Source organism: Phalacrocorax carbo, chromosome 5 (genome assembly GCF_963921805.1).
Source record: "Phalacrocorax carbo chromosome 5, bPhaCar2.1, whole genome shotgun sequence".
Taxonomy (NCBI): Eukaryota; Metazoa; Chordata; class Aves; order Suliformes; family Phalacrocoracidae; genus Phalacrocorax; species Phalacrocorax carbo.
The window spans coordinates 27816748-27826848 of NC_087517.1; the positions used below are offsets into that span (position 1 = coordinate 27816748).

Sequence of the window (10101 nt, forward strand, 5' to 3'; positions counted from 1 at the left end):
AGAACTGTTCTTGTGTAATTAGAAGACTTTACAGCTTGTAAAATATATCTTCTTCACAAAAAGGTATACTTGTATTCTACACTTCATATATAACTGGGCTAAGATACAGCGCACAATGCATACTCAATATGTAGACCTCATAACTACTGTTAAATTGACAAGCTATCAATTATTTCTGCTGCTCTTATGAAGGTCCTGTACTTGCACTGTACAAAGATACTTCAGTTCTGTACTAACACATTGTTATATTTATTATTTCAATTGTGAAATAATTAAGTAGCTCTTTTTCCTCATTTACTTACGAATATTACGTCTTCAGCTTTATACTGCTGATTGAGACACCAGATGGTTGAGTATTTTCTGAGGTTTATAATTCTTTTCCCTACATGAATTAGCTTGCATTTTCCAAAATTAATTTTGGTTTGTGATTTTCCATTTACAATTTTTTGATATACCCTTTAGTATGTTTCAGTTTTTCCCATTCCTTCCAATTATGTATCATAGTTAAATCCTGTTATTATGCAAGATAATTAATGCACTTTCAAAATATTTAAATATTTTTAAATAATAGATGAAATATATATGAATATATATGAAATAAATATGTGACATATTATTATTGTCTTGCAGAATCTGTATTACACCATGAATACTGTTTAGCCTCATCTTTGGAAAGGTTTAAGCCATGTGCCATCATTTCTATTCAGAATGGATTTTAAAGAGCATTAAAAGTTACTAAGATTTTAAGTTATATTTTATCATCACAACCTTTTCTGTATTGAATATTATGCTTTAAAGCAAGAAATATGGGTTGTCGGTGTGCAAAAAGAGAAACTGTACCTGTTGTGTGCTGTACCAGCTAGTTAGGTATTTTGTGTGTGACCTGGATTTTCTTGTGTAATTTATCACTTTTAACATTGATTCTACTTCAATTGAGATACTAGGTTGAAAAATGATGACAATCACGTAATGCTGATTAATCACACCTGTGTGATCCTGAGCACAAGCTTTTTTATCTTCGCAGACTTCAGAATAAGATTGGTATCTTTCTGCCTACTTCAATGCGTGGCCTGGACCACGAGTCTTAAGCCCTTGCATTTTCTTAGGCTTGAAGGCCATGTTATTTGAACAATCATAAACTTTTCAGAAAGAAAGATTGTGTAGCATTTCCATTCGTGACATTAGCAATGCAGTTTTGTGAGTACGTCAAAGCTCTAAGAAAGGAAAACAGGTGACAACATACCTGCTTGGCATCAGGTACCAGTAGCAGATTTTTAGTAGAAATAAACAGGCTAAATATCTTGATAAAGTGTGACGTATCACCTTAAATTACATTGTGTCCCTAGAATCTTGATTAAAAACTAGTTAGCTGTGAAGCGTTAATTTATTTTGTCTACACAGAATGCATTCATTATCCTTGAACAGCAAAGCAAACGCTTTTAGTCTTAAAAGAATGAAATCAAATAGGGGTGTCAGTGTAACGCTTTACTTACCAAGTTATGAGTCCTCATGTATACACTATCATGTTTTGTTTAAATTGCTTAGATTTTGGCCTGCTCTGTAAATTTCTAGTCCGCATCGTGCATTTTTTAATGAAGAATGAAATATGATTACCAGGGAAAAGCTCTAGTTCAGCTTTGTTGTAGTCCCAGATGTGCACCTGGTGCTTTTGTGTACTTGTGTGTTAAGCTGGGAGGCATCTTTCTGACAGCATCATGTTAATGAGCTTGGCTTTAATGCATATAAGAGGACTGAACGATAAGCATATAACTAGTGAAACAACTTCAAAATTTAACCTAAACTTAATCAAGCTACTGAAATGTTAACATTGTGTTTTTCTTTAATTCGCTTTTGTCTTGGAACCCATCTGCTTATGCAGTGCTTTTACCTTCTGTTGCTTTTCGAAGCGCCAGCTCCTTTCCCAAAGGTGTTCAGTGACTAATGCTTTGGTTTCAAGCCAGAATATCTGATAAATGTCTATTTCTAGGCAGCCTTTCTACAAGTCTTAATTAAACTTTAATGTCAAGCTGAAGTTTACTTTTAGCCCCCCACAGGGTGTCTGTACTTGTAACATGATTATAGAACATTACATAGATCATAAGATAGGCAGGTTCACTTGCCCTCTTTGTGCCCTTTAGAGGCACTTAGGTTAGAGGAAACTTAGGTTTCATGTTAACTCAGTCCTAAGTACAAAGTCCTGAGTACAAAGAGTGAATGTTGCAATAACGTCTGAATATACTGTAGCAGTAGCACGTTGCTATTCTCGTCTGTAAAGGAAAGGACATATGTTGTAAAAGCCAGAAGCACAACTTGTCTGATATTAATGTGAGAGCAAGAAAATTGCTAACCTCAGGCCTTAAAAAGTACACTACTGGAGCTGACCATCGTGTAACTGGTGTTGTACCTTCAGTTACAGGACTAAAACAACCTAACGATCTCCAGCTGAGCTTTGTCAGAACCAAATCAAATTAACGGAAAGACCAGTGGCGGCAAATTTTTGCATACAAGCTGTATGTAGAACTACTTTTCACTTACAGTATGATAATTATTTTTATAGGCCTCATGATAAGAAAACGTATCTTGCTGTTGGAAGTATGAAGACTTTACTGTTGAACATTTCTCTGCTTAATGTTGGAGATGATGCATATGAAACCGTCCTCCACATTCAAATCCCTAAAGGTCTTTATTTCATCCGAATTTTAGAATTGGTAAGAACAAAAAAGTCGGTCAAACAGTAATCCTTTGATATTTTCCTTTTTCAGCCACACATTTCTCAAATGATGTTAACTGAGTTTCTTTAGATACCGAGAACCTACACCACCCCCCCCCAAAAAAAGCTGACAAAACTCCAGTTTTTAAGTTCTCAGGCTTCTAGTTACTAAACCACGTGCAATTTAATCAATACAGGTGACTTAAATAATTTCAATAACAGGATGTGATGGTAACAACTAAAATAAAAAAAAACAAACCACGTTTTCTACATGTATTTCAGGATGTTACTGCTACTTTTTGTCTGATGATCGTGTTTTCAGTGATCACGAAGTTCTCACTGAATCTGCTCTTTTTCACAGATACATAGTCTTAGGAAGAAGTCACAAATCTAATTGTTCTCTCCTTCTGCCTTTTTAAAGTAACTGCTCTCTATGTAAAATCCCCCTGCCAACTTTCAGAGGTTGGCTTTAAACCTGAGTGGGTCTGGGTCTGATGGATACGCCTTAGCTTGTCTATTAACAAACAGAAGATAAAGTAACAGGATACAGTAATTAATATCAGGATACATTAAAGTGGTCATGAATAATATGAATGTTCTGTATATTTGCATCAGTGAAATAACAAACACCTAGTTCAGGGAAATATAAACCGCCCGATTTCAGCGGGTGCATGTAATTTGAAACATCTGAAAAAAAGAGTTTTATTTTAATCATTACTAATTTGTCCTTTATTTTAGGAAGAAAAACAGATACATTGTGAAGTATTAGATAAAGAAATTCATGCAGTGAAACTCGAATGCAGCGTTGGTTATTTATATGTAGATCAAAAATCAAAGGTAAGCTATGTACGAAGTTCCTAGCTTTAAAAATACCCTAAACATGTTATGAGGATTTTCAGAGGAGGGGAAAAAACTTGTTTTTCAGAATCTCTCCTTCATTCCCAACTAACACCTTTTATCACGCTGGTATCTGAATCTCTGCTACTTTTAAAATCAGTTGCTTAAACACTACCTAGAATAATTCATTAAGGGACAACATTGTTTGTATTATGCATCAACTGATTGCGTTTGGCTTCCTAGACAAGTGAGCTGACTAAGGCTAAGAACAAAAGCGTTAGGTCAATAGAAAAGGGGTAGAAAACACAAAAAGCAAGTATTTTCTTAGTGCTGAATTTTTTAGAGCAGGTGAGTTTAAGAAAATATTTATATGTAAACTGTGTTAAGGCACACTATCATTTGATATAAACAAAATTTTATTTGTTCTACAGCTGGATTTTAGTTTCCTCTTGGATGCGAGCTCATTTACCAGAGCAGAAGATGACCTCAACATCATCGTTAATGCTACCTGGTAAAGTCTGATAAACATTGCTCAATGAAAAATATTACTAGCATTGGGAGACAGAATAGGGAAAACTGGAAAGACCAAGCAAAGCACATTTGCAAGAAAGCACATCAGTTGCAAGTCTGTAGAGAAAGGGAAATGACAAAAACCCCAGATGATAGATGTTTAAATATAGTGAGGAAGTTTCTGCCTGTATAAAATGTTCTTTTTTTTTTTTTTTTTTTACTGCCTGACTTGTTGTTAGCAATAAAATATTTTTCTTTAAATAAGCCAGAAGGTCTATTTAATATTTGTTTATAGAAATAATGCATAGTATACAGTGATGCAGTGGATACTCACTTTTTCTCTCATTGTGTTTTTATAGTAAAAACGAAGATGGGAACATGTTGCAGGATAACACGCTAACTTTAGTTGTACCTCTAAAATATGAGATAGAGTTAAATGCTCATGGGTAAGTCGGCTATCGCTATACCTGCACATCCATAGAACTGTGGTCGTTACTCTTCTAAATTCCCAAAGCTTTTAAGCAGAAGCATGATGTAGCTGAAGAATCCTGGGAGTGAGATGGCACAGCTATCCTGGGGTCTGACCCATACCCTTCTAAGGTTTTGTTTCTGCTACTGTGAGATAAGACCAATGATATCTATGCTACTTTAAACTTGTCTCTTAACAGAATAATATTTTTTTAAGAACTGGAATATTTTTTATAGAAAGGTATGTAATAAGAGCACAGCAGATCCTCGAATTGCTTGCTTAACATGGACCACATCCTGGGTTTGCCGTGGCGCATTCATGGAGCATAGCTCTGGGGGACCATTTATGACTTTTTCTGATTCATCTGCCTTTTTCAGAGGCAAGAGTACAAAGCTAGAGGACTTCTGCTCTTAGTTCCTAGATTTACTTAAACACAAACTTGGGTATTTTCTCAGAACCAGTCTTACTGGAGATAGCATGGAGCAGGAAGTTATGGTAATGATATACAGCAATTCTATTCATTAACAACTTCTAAACCATTGTAGATTTGTATCACCAGCTTCGTTTGTTTACGGAACAAATGAGAATGATTCACCAGTTACATGTATGAAGGAGAACATCAACTTCACTTTCCATGTAAGAGCTTTTCTTTGTAAACCCTATTATCCTTGTTTTGAAGGTTAGCGCTTTGGTTTGCAGTGTATCTAAGGACAGTCTGCACAGTCAATAAGGGAACTTTTTAAGAGTACAAGGGCACACTGAGCAACTTTTGTGCATTAGTGATGGGAAGTGGCAGTTCATCCCTCTTTTTTTTGGCTTTTTTTGGCCTGGACAATCTTCCACTGAGTGGTCAGAGAAAAAATACTTTAGCTAAAGCAGGACTGAAAGTAGTAGAGCAGTTCTGACTTGCTGCTACTTCCACTAAGAAACACTTAGAAAGGAATTATCTTATGGTAAGCAAAAGGAACTAGGAGCTCCTTATAAGAGGATCTATAGGTATCAGATTTGCCTCCAATGGATTAAAAGCAGGAGTTAGACATTAATCGCTCCTAGTTCCTGTCGCATATTCTCCCGGAAGGCAGTCTGTATGACCTCAGGGTAGTCATCGCAGATCAGCACTACTTACTTACACTGGGTTCAGAGAAGTGAAGGGTTCAGTAAGCCTACAGAATGAATGAAGGAAAATGTTACAACTCCTAGCAGAATCCACTTTCATGGGAGCATGAAAACGCAGGTGCTACCCCATTCTGTGAAGTTTTATGTATTTATACATTATGTATATATTTTTTTCTTACTTGAATAGCTACCATGAATTAAAGCTTTAAATGTATAACATTCTTCTCCACAAGGTTATCAGCGCAGGACCAAGCATGGCTCCAAATATAAACTTAGGGATAACGATACCTAATGCTTTTCCACCCAGTAACTTCAAATTATTCAACACATTGGATATCAAGGTAAGCACAAGTTACTTAATATAATGTTATTAGCTATATGAATCTATGAAGAAGAGAAGCAGAGCATAGCAGATCTAGGTCCTAGGCCATGTATTCAATTTGTTAGCTGTGGTGAACAAGCAGAGTGAACAAGATCTTCAGCCCCACGTGTTTTAAAATTCTGAAAGTAAAATTTGCATTCCTTTCGAGCTTCTTGCCATTCAGAAACCTGTATTTTAATTATTACCTGATGTTTAAATTCTAACAGTGATGATGTTATTTTTATTTCCAGACAACAGCCGGACAGTGCTTCTATGATAAATATCCCAGAAACTGTAGTGCAGTAGAAAAAAATGAAAACATATTAAAGGATGTTGTCACTTTCTTTTCAAAGCCTGCTAAGAGACAAATGGTAAGGTCTGTCTTTTGGCATCACTGGGAAACAAATGACTGCATTTATGACCCTTAAGACAATGGTATATCTTATATAATGAGGTCACCAGAGCAGTTTTCCAAGGATTTGTGGGACCTGTGATAAGTTCAGTGTAGTCATAAGAGACTTTAGTGAAAGACATGAGAACTGAGATGAGGAAGTTGATTAATGACACGTCACTGGAGTCAGTGTGGATGACAGCCACCTACGAAGAACTGCTGAAGGGTTACGTAACTGAATGACTGGGCAAATAGAATGGCAGGGGAAATTCAGTAACAAATCGAAAATTATGCACGTGGGGAAAAGAGTCTCAATTTTAATTACACTCAGTATACAGATCAAATATTCATTGCCTTTTCCACATGAAAAAGTGCCATCAAATGTAACTAACAGGAGCCAGGTTATGTACTCATGGTGGAACTTATTATTGAATGGTGTTTAGAAAGCTAAAAATAAATTAATTCTAAGGGAGGAGACTATACAAGTTAATGGGACTGAAAGTCATTAAGAATTACAAAATATACAGAAATAATTTTTGGCTCGGGAAGATCTTACTAAAAGTATTTGGGAGGCTGGGAGAATATCGTACATGTCTGGCCTGTTCAAGCTCATCCCTCTGTACCTGCTTATGGACACTGCAGGAGATCAGCTACTTGACTATGCAGTCCAAACCAGAATTGCTATTCTAATGTTACATGTTGGAGGGTTTGTTCTCACAGAAATCTGTGACTTGTGTTTGATAAAGTACAGTTTTGTTTAAACTTTCATCATATAAGAAGTTGGACATTTTAAAATATGTTAATTTAGGACTTCAAATAAGCACGTTACAAGCAACATCAACCAATGATTGAGAGACAGCCTGCACTAGAATATCAAACCAGAACTTAGGCACTGCAGTCTTGGACAAAATATATAATCACGTACAGCCTTGCTTTTTTTGTCTTCCCCAAAACTGACTGAAATGGTGCCAGCTGTCAGCGTACAAGTGTAAGGGTCGATCAATTATAATGTTTATACTGGGTATCATATAGTCATTGTCATTTATCATTCTTGATAAATGCTAATTTGAAATAACAGTGTCAAAAACCCCATATAACCAAAATATGAGAATTGTTATTTTTCAGTCTAAAAAAATTTGAATTTTTAAGAAAAATGCCCGGTTGTCTTCTATAACAATTAGGTTGGTCCATTGTACTGTTCCTTTAGCACCTATGGATTGACAGTGATGGAAGACAACCTCGAGTTACACCCTGACTCTTCAAGAACAAGCAAGGATCTGTTTGTTTTACTCTGTTCCTGAGTGTCTTTAATACTAAGATGATAAAGTTGATATACTTAAGTTTTAATCTTTCCCTCCCTTCTACAGTACTGCATGAAAAATGACAGCCTTTGCTTACAAATACATTGCAAGCTTGGAAACATGGAAAGTGGAAAAGAAGCAACCGTTCAGTTGCAGCTGGAGGCTACTCCTTCACTTCTAGAAATGGTAACACATGAATTGTTCGTAGTGGAGGGGAATGTGTCAAGGCACATGTGCAGTATTCTCTGCGTATAAACTCTAGGTATTAATATCTTTTTGCAAACAGTATGATTAAATCCAAATCTTTTAGGTGTTGCCTATTTTATGTGTTCAATGCTAAGTCGCAAGGTGATATATCAAAAATGAAAACCACTGAATTATCACTTTATTTGATAGTATGTAGTGCTTTGGCTATTCTGGCTGGGTTCTGGAGGATTGGGATTTAATTTCAACTTAAAATTGTACTTTCCTAAGAAAAGCAGCATGGATGCCGGCTTAAGTAAAATCCAACTGGGCTTCGTTCCAGCTTCTGGTACTAATTTGTTTTGTGATCAGAAAAAGGCACCGTTGTGTGCCTGTGTGAGATTCTGTTTCTATGAGCAGCTGTGTTACCGTTTTTGCTGGGTAGGAATTAATGTGTTGAAGGTATTTTTTAAAAAGTAGGATTCTCTTTTTAATCAGGACGACGCATCAGCATTGAAGTTTGAAGTAAGAGCGATCGCCTCACCAGAAGAAAATGCAAAAGTTACAGAACTGCACAAGGACAAGCAAGTTGCATATGTAAGAATTCTCTTAACGAATTTGTGATAAACTCGTTAAAGTACAAAAACCAACAGCAATTAAACCTGTGGAATTCTGCACGTTGCTATACACAGGCAATGAATACAGTGATAATTACTTAAGAATGTAATTAATTTTCCTAGTTTGTTTTGGTATCTTCTAGGACAAAAAAAAAATAAATCAGTTAGCACTAAACTTATTTCTGCTTTCCAGGTCTATCTGGAAGGAGTGCACCACCGAAAGCCAAAACACCACGTTACTATGCTCATTATTGGATTAGGCTTAATAGTTGGTGTTACCTTGCTTTTGCTTCTGTCATTTATACTATGGAAGGTAGGTTTTCAGTATTTCTCAGTTTTTCTCAAGTCAGGAATTCACACTGTTTTTGGATCTTTGGGTCTGTTAATGCAGGTTAAAGGCTAAATAATACTTTATTATGATCTGCCCTTTCTAAAGAAACATAATTCCTCCTGTAACTTGTGTTTTTTTCAAAATACTTCTCCATTTTCCTTCATTTTATCTTTTGCATATTCTAGATGATCTGTTATTCAACACCACAACCCCCTTCCCATGTTTTTAAGGCATCTCATGTTTGCAAATTATTTATATAATTTAATGATATCAAATGGATGGATCATTTTTGGGGGATGGTGCTCTACATTTAATGTCACTTGACACATGATGACTAATAGTCTACAACATAGCATCATGCCAATATAAAACGTTTAAGATTTTAAACTGCAACATAAATGCTAAAAAATCTTGTGCATAAGTAAAAGAAAACTATGAAGGAAGCAGCTTCTCTGATGAGCGATTAAGAGATGGTTAACTTTTTTACCTACCTGCAGACTTTCTCCATCCATTGCCTTTCCCAGGGAAGCGTGGAAATGAAACAAATTTAACAGGAAAGTTTTATTACCATACCACATTTTTAAAAATACTGGATTCTGGAGTTTTGTACTTCACAAGCCCATGTGCAGGGGAGTATTAGCCTCTCAAAAAGTAAAAGAAAAAGCAAACCCACTTTTTTGGTTGATGAGTAACACTTGATTACTTGGTATGACAAAGCAGTGGCAAATACCATTGTTCATAAACACCATATACATGCATTTTATTTTAGTTCATCTTTTATGGTTTAGTTTTGATAACTAAGATTTGCTGACACCAGATTCCAAAATTATGTATTTCAGATGGGCTTTTTCAAAAGACAATACAAACCAGTCCCTCAAGACAAGAACAGAAGAGACAGCTGGAGTTTTAAAAGTGGGAACAAAGATGACTAAGACGGCAAATAAACATTTGGTTTTAAAATTAAGAGTTTAAGACTCAGGTTGATTCACAGTGACAAGAGAATTGGTCTTGAGCACTTTCTCTTACCAAAAAAATAACTTTATTTCCTTGAACTGTATGGAGGACTACACATTCCAGTACTGTTGTTTTTGTAATATAAAAATGATAAAACGGGTTTTTTTGAAGTCTCACAAGAATATTTGAAATGCCACATATATGTATCTGGTTTCAAACAGACAGAAGAACACTAAAGGTAAAGAGAAGAAGAGTTACTTACCAGAAAGAATAATTTCTAGAAAGTAATAATGTTTGGCCAGTCCTGGAAAATAAGATCTC

At 35.6% G+C, this 10101-nt stretch overlaps 1 protein-coding gene across 1 annotated transcript in view; it reads left to right on the forward strand.

Annotated features, from left to right (window-relative positions):
• The window catches only part of ITGA4 (integrin subunit alpha 4), a 39867-nt gene extending 30077 nt beyond the window's left edge, over positions 1–9790 (forward strand). The window contains exons 18-28 of the mRNA XM_064451744.1: positions 2558–2708; positions 3449–3547; positions 3979–4058; positions 4417–4503; positions 5072–5162; positions 5876–5983; positions 6255–6374; positions 7762–7881; positions 8377–8475; positions 8689–8808; positions 9666–9790. Of these exons, the coding sequence (XP_064307814.1) occupies positions 2558–2708; positions 3449–3547; positions 3979–4058; positions 4417–4503; positions 5072–5162; positions 5876–5983; positions 6255–6374; positions 7762–7881; positions 8377–8475; positions 8689–8808; positions 9666–9758 (1168 nt within the window). The 3' untranslated portion in view covers positions 9759–9790. The remainder of the gene's footprint in view (positions 1–2557; positions 2709–3448; positions 3548–3978; positions 4059–4416; positions 4504–5071; positions 5163–5875; positions 5984–6254; positions 6375–7761; positions 7882–8376; positions 8476–8688; positions 8809–9665) is intronic.
• The last annotated feature ends 311 nt before the right edge of the window (positions 9791–10101 follow it).